This window comes from Lithobates pipiens, unplaced genomic scaffold, assembly GCF_037356315.1.
Source record: "Lithobates pipiens isolate NorthernLeopardFrog02 unplaced genomic scaffold, aLitPip1_a1.2 Scaffold_23, whole genome shotgun sequence".
NCBI classification, from domain to species: domain Eukaryota; kingdom Metazoa; phylum Chordata; class Amphibia; order Anura; family Ranidae; genus Lithobates; species Lithobates pipiens.
In genome coordinates this window covers 172,208,311-172,222,470 of record NW_027507785.1, presented here as the reverse complement: position 1 = coordinate 172,222,470, position 14,160 = coordinate 172,208,311, and the positions used below count along the sequence as shown (strand labels likewise).

The window sequence follows — 14,160 nt, the reverse complement described above, 5'->3', positions numbered from 1 at the left end:
CGCGGGTCCCACCGACCCGGTGTCCGCCGGCGATCGTGGTGCGCAGAGGCAGAACGTGGAACTGCCTATGTAAACAAGACGATTCCCCATTCTGCCAGATGACATGACAGATTTACTGTTCCCAGTGATTGGGAACAGTAATCTCTGTCATGTTCCAGTAAGCACATCCCCCCTACAGTTAGAATACACCCAGGGAACACACTTAACCCTTTCACTGCCAGTGTCATTTTTACATTGATCAGTGCAATAAAAATGCACTGATCAATGCAATAACGTTACTAGTCCCCAAAAAGTGTAATTCAGGGTCAGATTTGTCCGCCGCAATGTCGCAGTCCCGCACACAAAAAAATTAACAGAACACAGCCATTACCAGTAAAAAATAATAAAAATAAAAGTCCCTAAATCTATCCTGTAGTTTGTAGATGCGATAACTTTTGCACAAACCAATCAATATTTTTTTTTATGAAAAATACATAGAAGAATATATATCGGCCTACACTGATAAATACATTTGTTTTATTATATTGTTTGCGGGGGGTATGTATTATAGCAGAAAGTATAAAAAAAAAAAAAAAAGTTGTTTTATTTTATTTAATCGTTGGTCTTTTTTTGTTTATAGTGCAAAAACTAAAAAGATGCAGAGATGATCAAATACCTCTATTTGTGGGAAAAAAATAACGTCAATTTTGTTTGAGCACAATGTCGCACAACTGAGCAATTGTCAGTTAAAGTAACACAGTGGCGTATCGCAAATGGCCTGGTCATTAAGGGGGCAAATTCTTTTGGGGCTGAAGTGGTTAAAGGTAAAGAAAAAAAAGGAGGGGGAAGAAAAATGCACCGGAACGCATCAAAAGTGCTTTAAAAATGCATCCAGAGTGTGTTTTTATGTTGTGAACCGGCCCCAATACCTTTTTGTCAGGGGTGCAGCTGTTCTCACGGACATTGAAGTCTCATACACATAACTACAATGCAGACAGACAGTAACATTCTCTTTTGCCTTAGGCTCACTAAAGATGCATGAGCTTAGCAGAGTTCAACTGGATGACCACAGGTATTTCTATCCTGGTGGTGAGCGCTGTTATTTTGTTCATTATCAACAAGTTCTCAATTTGGTTAACGCAGGCCTCATAAATTTAAGTGTCGTGTCAAAAAACACAAAACATTTTCTTCTTGGCTTTCAGGTTTAACAACCTGTTTGTTTAGAATGTAATTTGAACCTCCACATAGCCAATTTACATTCATCATAGGCAGTTTGTGGAAAGCTTACAGCAGGCGTAGGGAACCTATGGCTTGCAAGCCAGGTGTGGCTCTTTTGATGGCTGCATCTGGCTCTCTCCTCTCAATCCTCGGATCGCGTGGTGTGCCGATCCATGGATTGAGCCCATAGGAAAGGCCGCGGCTTCAGCCTAGCTCTGGAGCGACTGCCATCTTGGTACACACGGCGGCGGGCTAGGTGAGCGGCGCACTGACATCATCACCCGCCTCAACTGCTCATGGATATGCCTGCTTGTGTAGTGGTAAGCAAGCAGACAATTGTAGGGGAGATGTGGACATTACAGTATGGGAGATAGCGTGGATATTACAGGGGGGGGGGGGGGAGATGTCGTGGATATTACAGGGGGGGGGGGGGAGAGATGTCGTGGATATTACGGTGGGGGGGAGATGTCGTGGATATTACGGTGGGGGGGAGATGTCGTGGATATTACGGTGGGGGGGAGATGTCGTGGATATTACGGTGGGGGGGAGATGTCGTGGATATTACGGTGGGGGGAGATGTCGTGGATATTACGGTGGGGGGAGATGTCGTGGATATTACAGTAGGGGGAGAAGTCATTACAGTGGGAGGAGATGACGTGGTTATTACAGTGGAGGAGATGTCATTACAGTGGGGGAGATGACGTGAATATTACAGTGGGAGGAGATGACATGGATATTGCAGTGGGGGGAGATGTCATGGATATTACAGAGGGGGAGAAGTCATTACAGTGGGAGGAGATGACGTGGTTATTACAGTGGAGGAGATGTCATTACAGTGGGGGAGATGACGTGGATATTACAGTGGGAGGAGATGACATGGATATTACAGTGGGAGGAGATGTCGTGGATATTACAGTGGGAGGAGATGTCGTGGATATTACAGTGGGGGGGAGATGTCGTGGATATTACAGTGGGGGGGAGATGTCGTGGATATTACAGTGGGGGGGAGATGTCGTGGATATTACAGTGGGGGGGAGATGTCGTGGATATTACAGTGGGGGGGAGATGTCGTGGATATTACAGTGGGGGGGAGATGTCGTGGATATTACAGTGGGGGGGAGATGTCGTGGATATTACAGTGGGGGGGAGATGTCGTGGATATTACAGTGGGGGGGAGATGTCGTGGATATTACAGTGGGGGAGAGATGTCGTGGATATTACAGTGGGGGGGAGATGTCGTGGATATTACAGTGGGGGGGAGATGTCGTGGATATTACAGTGGGGGAGATGTCGTGGATATTACAGTGGGGGGGGAGATGTCGTGGATATTACAGTGGGGGGGGAGATGTCGTGGATATTACAGTGGGGGGGGGGAGATGTCGTGGATATTACAGTGGGGGGGAGATGTCGTGGATATTACAGTGGGGGGGAGATGTCGTGGATATTACAGAGGGGGGAGATGTCGTGGATATTACAGAGGGGGGAGATGTCGTGGATATTACAGAGGGGGGAGATGTCGTGGATATTACAGGGGGGGAAGTCATTACAGTGGGAGGAGATGACGTGGATATTACAGTGGGGGGAGATGACGTGGATATTACAGTGGGAGGAGATGACGTGGATATTACAGTGGGAGGAGATGACGTGGATATTACAGTGGGAGGAGATGACGTGGATATTACAGTGGGGGAGATGTCATTACAGTGGGAGGAGATGATGTGGATATTACAGTGGGGGAGATGTCATTACAGTGGGAGGAGATGACGTGGATATTACAGTGGGGGGAGATGACATGGATATTACAGTGGGAGGAGATGACATGGATATTACAGTGGGAGGAGATGACATGGATATTACAGTGGGAGGAGATGTCATTACAGTGGGGGAGATGACGAGGTCATTACAGTGGAGGAGATGTCAATACAGTGGGGGAGATGACGTGAATATTACAGTGGGAGGAGATGATGTGGATATTACAGTGGGGGAGATGTCATTACAGTGGGAGGAGATGACGTGAATATTACAGTGGGAGGAGATGATGTGGATATTACAGTGGGGGGAGATGTCATTACAGTGGGGGAGATGACGTGGATATTACAGTGGGGGGAGATGTCATTACAGTGGGAGGAGATGACGTGGATATTGCAGTGGGAGGAGATGACATGGATATTGCAGTGGGAGGAGATGACATGGATATTGCAGTGGGAGGAGATGACATGGATATTGCAGTGGGAGGAGATGACGTGGATATTGCAGTGGGAGGAGATGACGTGGATATTGCAGTGGGAGGAGATGACGTGGATATTGCAGTGGGAGGAGATGACGTGGATATTGCAGTGGGAGGAGATGACGTGGATATTGCAGTGGGAGGAGATGACGTGGATATTGCAGTGGGAGGAGATGACGTGGATATTGCTGTGGGAGGAGATGGCGTGGATATATCAGTGGGAAGAGATGACGTGGATATATCAGTGGGAAGAGATGACGTGGATATATCAGTGGGAAGAGATAACGTGGATATTACAGTGTGGGAGATGTGGATATTACGTGGATATTACAGTGGGGGAGATGACATGGATATTACAGTGGGAGGAGATGACGACGACATTACAATCACGTTTAAGGGATGGAAGTCTCAACGTCTACATGAAGCTTAACCTCACCATGTATCAACCAGACTACAAAGCCATGCAGCACCAGAAGTTGCATTAATGGTAAGAAGTACTTTATTCATCATTGGTTAGCAACAGCATAACAATGTTAGTAAAAAGAATTCAGAGGCCATGTCATGTTCGGCAACTTTGCCGTATTTCTTTGTTCTGTGATTTATCCCTTAATAAAGAACACCTGATTGTTTAATTCAGGAGACTTATTGTACTTTAAAAGTGTTGGTCTTACATAAAATGCACACATTTACCGTACTTGTATTTAGTTTAAAACATATTGTATGGCTCTCACGGAATTACATTTGAAAATAGGTGGCGTTCATGGCTCTCTCAGCCAAAAAGATTCCCTACCCCTGGCTTACAGTATCTAAACCCAACAACAAGAAAATACTCAGTCTCCAGATGTGGTGACTGCATTCATTTTTTATCATTTTATTTACACCTGTTTCTGCCAGTAACACACTTCCTGTCCTGGGGTGAAAATGCTCACTCTGTACTGTGGAAAAGGACTGACTCTAGGACAGCAAGTCTGATAGGACTACAAAACACCCCCTATTCATCTGCATAAAATAGATCTGAGCAGGGCGGATACACTGCATAGGGTTTCAATGCAGTAGAGAAAACACAGAATGCTACAAGCTCCCTGGAGTTTTGTCAGGATCAATGGGCATTTCTCTGTACTTGAAGGGTTTTTAACCACTTCTGACAAGTTATCCCAATTTTTTTGCATAATGTGAAAGATGAAGATACGCCGAGTAAATAGATGCCCAACATGTCACGGTTCAAAATTGCACACGCTTGTGGAATGGCGCCAAACTTTGGTATTTAAAAATCCCCATAGGCGACGCTTTAAATTTTTTTACTGGTTACATGTTTTGAGTTACAGAGGAGGTCTAGGGCTAGAATTATTGCTCTCGCTCTAACGTTTGCGGCGATATCTCACATGGGTGGTTTGAACACCGTTTTCATATGTGGGCGGGACTTACGTATGCCTTCGCTTCTGCGTACGAGCTCACGGGACAGGGGCGCTAAAAATAGATAAAATAAAAAAATTAAAAATTGATAACTTTTATTCCTATTACAAGGAATGTAAACATCCCTTGTAATAGGAATATGGCATGATCGGACCTATTTACAGTGAGATATGGGGTCAATAAGACCCCACATCTCACCTCTAGGCTGGGAAGCCTAAAATAAAATAAAAATAAAAATCACTGCTTCCCAGCCAAGGCGGAGCCGTTAATTTGAATGCAGAGGCCGGGCGTCATAACATCGCGCCCGGCCTCCGAACGATCATAGAGACTCTGGGGATTATCTGGTCTGCCGGAAATCTCTATGATACCATCCGGGGTCCGGCGGATCCTGTGACCGACTCGCCAATAGAAGCGGTGAGTCGGTAGAAGCATCGAAGGGCGACGTCCCTTCCCGCCCCCGTAAGAACGATCAAGCGGCGGAACAGCCGCTATGGTCGTTCTTATGGTGCAGGGAATCGTTGGCTGAAAATACTGATATCTGAATGATGTCTGTAGCCTCAGGCATCATTCAGATATAACATCACAAAGCCCACGATGTCATATGACGTACCTTGGGTGCCAAGTGGTTAAAGTGACAAGACAAGTGTGAATGTGTTGGAGCAATGCACTGATTTTTGTTTAGCCATACATTACATACACTTTAATTTGAAAATTCCCTAACCAATATGATTAAGAACTCAACCTACTCTATCCAATTATCAAATTTGACCTGACACACCCCCACCCCTGCACAGCCTTTCACTGGAAAGATCAGTGTGCTACTCAGTGTTTCTCCTCCTACAGCTCTAATGCAGAACAAAGAGAATGCAAAAAAAAAAAAAAATAAATGAAATACTTTTTTTTTGTCCTATCTATGCACAAATGTTTTGCCTTTCATTTCTATACTTGTCATGCAATTTGATAGTTTCAAATCGCATGATATGTCGCACCCTATTGTCCACAATGGAAACGGCAAATCTGGAGTCACACCCATTTTGAAAGTAGTTCCTGCACAACTTTTTGCAAGTTCCAGTACAACTTGCATAGACATTTGTGCATGAAACCCCCATGTGTGGGGGTTTTCTGTGAGCCAGAGAAGAGGTAGATGGATCATCCAACATAATTCAGAATGCATTTGACCACAGAGGACCATTTTACATTTGTGAAACTGGAATACGATGAGGAAATGCACATGTATTTAGAATGTGTGAGTAAGAAAAACATAATAACGTAATTGCAGAATGCGTGAGAAAGCATAGATGCTGGAGGTAGTTAGTGCTCAAATATAATGTTTAGTTTAGAACAGAATCAGATATTGTCCTGCAACAATAAGGATGTCCTCAGGATGTTAAAGAGGAAGTAAACCCTGATGAGTTTACTTCCTCTTTTTTTCCCTGCAAAGGTAAAGCATAATGGACTACTATGCATCGCATAGTAGCCCATTATGTGTCACTTACCTGACACAGGAGCCAGCGAAGTCGCCGCTGTCCCCTGTAGTCCGCCGCATCCATCTTGCTTGTGGCGTCTCGCAGCTCCGCCGAATGACAGCGGCGAAGCCGCGATGACGTCACTCCCACGCATGCGCACGGGAGTGGCGTCTCGCAGCTCCGCCGCTGTCATTCGGCAAAGCCGCGATGACGTCACTCCCGCGCATGCGCACGGGAGTCGACAAATGTGGAACTGCCGCGTTTAGTGCGCCTGCGCGCCGCTGTCTACGGCGCATGCGCCGTAGACAGCGGTGCCCGTTTTCGGGCAAATATCTCCTAAACCATATAGGTTTAGGAGATATTTCTTGGACCTACAGGTAAGCCTTAATCTAGGCTTACCTGTAGGTCAAAGTGGTTTGTAAGGGTTTACTTCCTCTTTAAGAACAATAGGGTTCCACCAATACCAGCATCGGTGCCGACACTTATCATATTGCGTGAGTACTCGCACAAATGCTCTGATACCTGAAATCAATACCTTTTCGGTGCAAAACGCAGAGCAAAGAACTGTGGGCGATTTGAACAGGAATGCAGTGCAATTCCTCTCCGAATTACAAGTGGTCCCCCACCGCTCCTGTGTGAACCCAGGCTTGTCATTGTGACTTCAGCCTAGGTTCACACAGGAGTGGCACAGGGAAAACGCATGCGATTTGAACAGGAAGTGCATCGCATTCCTGTTCAAATGGCTTGCAATTCTTTACAGTGCAATTTGAGCCCATTCATTTTGTGTGGGCTCAAATCGCATTGCAAAAAGGTATCGGCAATTGGTATTGGCGATCGCTTGACCAAAAGTATTGGTATTCATACTCGCCGGTATAAAAACCGTATCGGTGCAACCCTAAAAACAATAGTAGTTATTATAAATAGATTTTAGGCCTGCTGGTCCCCCCCCTCCCCGCGGAGGGCTGCAATTAGAAAACACTGTTCCAGTTCCCCGACCACCTCCAAATGGATCTGAACGAAGCGGAAGCTTTGACTCGCCATTCAGGAAAAGGAATAGGCTTTGATTGGCTCCTCAGGCAAAGGCAGCTAATCATTGTGTGCAGCCATTCAGAACCTTCACCCACACAATCCTGTGTCATGGCTAACAACAAAAGTAATGAAACAGAAGCTGCTACAATGGAAAAACATGGACCTTTAAGATCAGTGGTTCCCAACCTTGGTCCTTAAGTACCCCAACAGGCCATGTTTTGGGAATTTTCCTTAGACTAAATAGCTCTCATAAATCACTAAACCATTGACCTCTATTTAATGTACCTGTGAAAAGGTGAAGGAAATCCTAAAAACATGACATGTTGAGGACTGAGGTTGGGTACTGTCTTGGATGGTAAGAAGTAGAGAACCTGTTAAAACTGTTGCACTTCCAAATGTGTAATAGAACTTACCAGTGAACAAGAGTAGATGATTCAGCGGTTGCCAATGCTTCCTTCAAAAAGTTTAGACACTCAGGCAAACAACTCAAAATGTCTGCAATGGAATCATCCAACAAATGAACAAACTTTGTCTGAAATGAAGTCAGATCAGGTTGTACACTGTCTACAGTCAGTATGTGGGTGATGCCAGATTTTTGTAAATGTTGTACATCTTCGACATCACTGATGTTCCCAATATATAGTCTTGGCAGCACAAGAATCATTTTTCAGGTAAAAGTCAATAATCCACAGATGGCCCTGAAAAAAAGCAAATATTAGAACATTCTCAGGCTCTCTTTCCCTTTACTTCTACATTCCATGATAATCCATGCACAATCATTTTCATGTGCAACTTTCTGCTTCCCTTTATTTAGAAAAAACTGTACCTAATAATTTTAAAGATTTGTTCCCAAAGCTGAAAAGTATGTACATTTGACTTGGAATCAGCCCCGTGCAATCCCCTATACAGCAGCACTCAGGCTGAGGGAGGAGGACAGCAGTGGAAGCCAATTAGGTGTGCTGTATGTAAATGTTTTGACAAAGGTACAGGCTGATACAAGGAGAGAGCAGAGTTATAACTTCATCAATGTTCTTCTGCTCTTTTGCGGTCCATTCAACAAATTTCCAAATTGGAGTGTGGTCATCCCACAGCCACCAATGAACATGGGTGCGGCCTGGTACCCAAAAGAAGCTAGGTAAAAGATGCCCGAGAAGGACAGGGGACTACTGACGAGAAGGCAAGTATAACAGACTTCAGTTCTGCCTTAACTATAAGTGTTGTCATCCACCTGGCTGTGTGTGATAGGTCTCTATAAATCTCATAACTGGAAGAAAAGAAGTACAGATCCTTTTGTGAGTAAAACTGTTCCTATAAAGGAGGAAAACCAGGCAATTATTAAAACCATCTGTAGTGTAAAAAATACGATAGGTCTTATGAGATATTCAGTTGTACTTATAAGTTTACATACCCTGGCAGAATTTATGATTTTTTTTGGCCATTTTTCAGAGAATATGAATGGCTATTAAAGGTAACCATCCTCACCTGTGATCTGTTTGCTTGTAGTGCGTGTGCGTGTGCGTGTATAAAAAGTCAATGAGTTTCTGGACTCCTGACATACCCTTGCATCTTTCATCCAGTGCTGCACTGACGTTTCTGGATTCTGAGTCATATGAAAAGCAAAAGAATTGTCAAAGGATCTGTGGGAAAAGGTAGTTGAACTGTATAAAACAGGAAAAGGATATAAAAAGATATCCAAGGAATTGAGAATGCCAATCAGCAGTGTTCAAACTCTAATCAAGAAGTGCAAAATTAGGGGTTCTGTTGAAAGCAAACCACAGTCAGGTAGACCAGCTAAAATTTCAGCCACAACTGCCAGCAAAATTGTTTGGGATGCAAAGAAAAACACACAAATAACTTCAGATGAAGTACAGGACTCTGAAAACATGTGGTGTGGCTGTTTCAAGATGCACAATAAGGAGGCACTTGAAGAAAGATGAGCTGCTTGGTTGAGTCGCCAGAAGAAAGCGATTACTATGCAAATACTACAAAGTATCCCGCCTACAATACACCAAAAAGCACAGAAACAAGCTTCAAACCTGACACAAAGCAATTTGGAGTGATGAGACCAAAAAGTACCAGTTACTTACCGGTAACTGTCTTTCTGGGAAATCTTCCAGGACGGCACACCTGAGAGATGAGAGGCTCCTCCCTACAGGAAACACAATCAATCGACAGCTGTTTTAAGTCCCCACCCTTCCCCTTGATCCTCAGTTTGTAGAGAAGTAACTCCTGAACCAGGTTCACAAGGGAAATCATTCCTCATAGGTACTCACCTTCTAGTGTTCTAGAATTTTCCCTCCTCCAACGGGCGGGAAGTAGGCCTGCCGTCCTGGAAGATTTCCCAGAAAGACAGTTACCGGTAAGTAACTGGTACTTTTCTCAAGTCATCTTCCAGGACGGCACACCTGAGAGGATAAACAAGTACCTCAGGCCTACCTTAGGGTGGGGCCACTGCAAAACCCTCTTGGCGAACCTTGGCTCTGCAGTGAGCTTTACCTCCACTCCATACGCTCATATGCTTGATGAAGGCATGTTAGCTGGATCATGCGGCTGATCTGCAGGTCTGCTCCACAGATGTTCCTGCCTTTTCCGCTTCAGATGCAGTATCTAGGTGAAATGGGCTCTTAAAAATGGAATCAGAAAACATGTTAAACTTGTAGGTTAGCAATGTTGCCTATCTCACACATCTAACAACCATGGCCTATTATGCCTGTAGGTGCTACTTAGAACCACTAAAAAGATAAATAAGAGACCTGTGTAAGACAAGGACACTACATTAATCAATAAGAGGGCCTGTCTTAACACTATCCTGTTGAGGGAAATAAAACTGCTTCCTTTTTATCTTTATGTCAGCAAAAGACTAAAGGGAAGCCTACTTAAGGGAAATAGATTAACAGAAGCTTGAACCCTGGGTTTAAGGCATGCCCAATCTATGTCCTTACTTACGCCTGAGAGCCTTCTTCAGGAGAATTAAAGTCCCTAGCAGGAGTAGACTACCCATATTGCTATGTCTAGTTTTGCTAAAAGGGCAAAATGAAGGCCATGCACCAAGCCGAAACCTATTCGATCGGGTATACATCTTTATACTTCATCCTCAGGCCCTAATACTCCTCTGAACAGAACTCTCCAAGTTCTTACTAAACAGGGCGATTCATTATCCCCTTCCTCCAGTGTCCCATAACCCTACAGGGCTTCAACCCTAGGAAATGGTTCTGGCATCCCTGAATGCAAGTGGTCAAGGTTTTCTGACATGTGGCAGCTGCAGCCCGAACTCCTGGCCCCTCCATGGAAAAGAAGGCTGAAATACAAAAGGTGATACATGCATTATTAATATCACAAATAAAATGATCATAGATTGTGGGCACGGCACAATAGATTTAGACAGAAAGGACACAAGCATAGACAACAATGTTGTGTGCCTGAGTGTGACTAGCTAAACCAATATATCAAATATGGGAAGAGACCCAAATCTGAACCTCAACGTAGACAAACAGTCCTCATAGTCTGGTTTTCTGATGTGCTGCCAAGACGTAAAAACATTAAGACTCAAGCAAACCCTAAATGCTGCGTATTTCTTTAGTGCAGCTAGCTAGGTCATAACTGATATATATATACGGAAAGGACAGGAACCCCCTTTACTGTTGTGCTTTACCTATGTACAGCAAAACAAGGCTATAAAGACAGAAAGACCCAAACTTCCATGTTGTGTATTTCTGACAAACCACCACAGTTATAAGATTAATATGAACACCAACTCCCGTGTTGTGCATTTCTGCTATGCCACAGGGAAAAATATGGAACACAAGACAATCCTTTCTGTCATGCACTTCTGTAGTGTAGTTCAGATAGAAACAACACTGAGAAAGGACACTAGCAACCTGCAGCATTGTGTTTTTCTGAAACAGAAAGCACCAGCAAGCTTCAATCTTGAGTATTTCTGCTGTGCAACAACATAAAAGCAGACACTGAGGAAAAAGACAGACAGCCTTTACAGCTGCAATCTTTCTGGTCTGCTGCAAAATAAAACAATAACGCCATGATGAGTATTCCTGCTGTGTAGCAAAACCTCAATCAGAAGGGACAGATAAGTTTAGGGTTCCCACACCCGTGCGACCCAACCTGCGACTTGGGACTGCAAGACGCATGAGAAGTCATATACTATGGCTTCCAATGGGTACCATTTGTGTCTGTGCGACACCAGCAGTCCCTGATTCCTGGATCCACAGACCTCAAGATTACACAGGTCGCAGGGAAAAAAAAAAAAAAAAACAAATAGCAATTTTCAGGTCGAACCAGTAAGGGGTCCCCAATGCTGTGACTCCCTGGAGGATTGCAGCCAACAAACCCCTGCTGTGTATCCCTAAGATGCAGAAAGGTAGATCCATGAGAAACACTGCTTAGCCTGATATACAAACGATAAGGCAGTAAATATAGGACATACAGGACACAAACATTCAATCTTTGTGTATGTCTGATGTGTAGTAATATACCAATACTGAGCAGAGAGGCCACCATCCTCAATGTGTCTCTCAGCTGAGCAGCAAAAACAAAATCAGAAAAAGACAAGCAACCTTCACTGCTGTGTCCTTTCTGATATGCAGCCAATAAGGCAGAATATGCAAGACATAAAAGGACAGACAACCTTCAATCTTGTATATGTCTGATGTGCAACAATATAACAATTCTGAATAGAGATAGCACATGCATATTGAAGCGATTTGGCCTTGCGACTCAACATGTCAAATCGCATGGCTAAAATCAGCACAACACCACTTTGTGGTGCTACATGGATTACCAAAGGCAGTATATGTACTACACCTGGCAGGGGTTCAATTTGTATTTCTACTATGTAGCCCAACAAATTCGAACCATCAATTTTCACTGCTGCCTTTCTGATAAGGCAGTAATACAGGACACAAAAACCTCACAGACCTTAATGCTGTATAAATCTGATGTGCAACAATAAAACACTATGAATAGAGATAGCACATCCATATTGAAATGATTTGTCATGCGACTCAACATGTCAAATCGCATGTTTAAACTCGGCAGCCATTGCTGTTAATAGCACTGTCTGAATCAGCACAGCGCCACGCAAATCAGGACCATCAGACTTCACTGCTGCCTTTCTGATAAGTAACCAACAAGGCAGTAAAACAGGACACAAAGCCCCACAGACAGACCTCAATCTTGTGTATGTCTGATGTGCAGCAATATAACCATTATGAGCAGAGATGTCACCAGACACAATGATGTGCATTTCTGCTGTGCAACACAAAACCAGAAAGTACAGACCACCTTCACTGTTGTATTTTTCTGATCTGTAGCCAAACAAAGCAGTACCTTTAGTATATAAAGGACAGCAAACAAGCTTCAGTGCAGTGCATTTCTGATGTACAGCAATATAGCCCTTATAAGCAGAGATGTCACAAATCTCAATGTGTATTTCTGCTGTGCCACAAAAACATCCCCGCAAGCACAAACCTTCACTACTGAGGTCTACTGGTGTGCAGCCAATGAGGAGTCATGGTCTATCCCTTTATGAAATAACCAACAGGCAATTTATTTCATAGGCATAGCCTGGGCTGTAGATACTAAACCTTCACCACCAGAGAAGGAACAGATCCTAAAATGGTTGGACACCCTACTATTAGTAGTAGTTGTTGTCCTACCTTACCTCCATAGACTGAGCAAACGCTAGCCAGCACATATCCAGGTGGTGCTGATTAGCAACTAAAGTCTCAATGAGCCCAGCCCTAGAGACCAATTTAAGACCTCTCTAGAAGAGGTGGTTACCAGTTTAGCCTGGGAGGTAAATAGCTATTTGCAGGCTTCAAACAATTAATTATGTAGCTCTTGCATAGGTTTGCACAGAAAATCCTCAATTAAAAGGATGTAGGGAGCGATCTATGGTGAATCGCCTTTAGATCTGCCACTGCGTGGATTGTAGCCCAAACCAATAAAAAATAAGTTTCTTCTTACCTCCTACACTATAATATAAACACAGTGTAAAGGTGGAGTGGGAGGTTGGAGCTTATGAAAGTTAACTATAGCAGGCAACCCCCAAAAGGAGGATCTGTGACAAGGGAACCCCTACTGTGCCACACAGTAGCTTGGTCTCTGCCCATCCTTGAATGTTAGGTCAGCTTTTAAACATTGTGAAGCAACTTCAGATTCCTAGCAGCTGGGCTAATAGGGCCGGTAACCTAGTGCACCTGCTGACCAGGGGAGCTTCTGAATCCACCAACCACTGCCCAATTAATAACCTGTTCAGTGGTATACCTGGCCTGTAAGTAACTTTGTATCTACCAGGTCCCCTCTGTACGCTATATTCATCCCTACTAAATGTACCACAACTGGGCATGTAGGGAGAGGCTGGCAACCTACTGCTGCGATAACCACAGTGTCTCTGCTGTAAGAGGGAGCTGTGGCTGGTGGTTTTAGCAGTGGCGTCTGCGCTATTTGTATCCCGACCCCAGGTTCTGCACTGCACCAGTCAGTATATACACGGGGAAGGGGGAGCAATGGCCTACCTACCTCTTTCTCATCTGAAGTGGTTTAGGCACACTCGTTCCTCTGCACCACCTGTCCACCATACAGCTTCTCTGATGTAAGAGGGAGCTGCGGCTGGTGTTTTTAGCAGAAGCTTAAGGGCTATTTGAATCCAGACCCCAGGTGAGATCTCAAATGCCCAGGAACCCTCTGGCTGGAATTGGGGATTTTGCAGCTAAATTCCCACGGCAAAAGGAAAGTAAAGTACTCACCGTTGTCGTCTTCCTCTTTTTGCCACAGCCAGCGGGCTTGCTTTTCCATCCTTATGGTCCACAC

The 14,160-nt window shown here is 44.3% G+C and overlaps 1 protein-coding gene across 1 annotated transcript in view; it reads right to left on the bottom strand.

The window, feature by feature from the left end:
• The window catches only part of DUSP12 (dual specificity phosphatase 12), a 75,122-nt gene that overhangs the window by 50,287 nt on the left and 10,675 nt on the right, over window positions 1-14,160 (bottom strand). Inside the window, exon 2 of the mRNA XM_077452615.1 lies at window positions 7,746-8,030. Coding sequence (XP_077308741.1) covers window positions 7,746-7,996 — 251 coding nt within the window. The 5' untranslated portion in view covers window positions 7,997-8,030. The remainder of the gene's footprint in view (window positions 1-7,745; window positions 8,031-14,160) is intronic.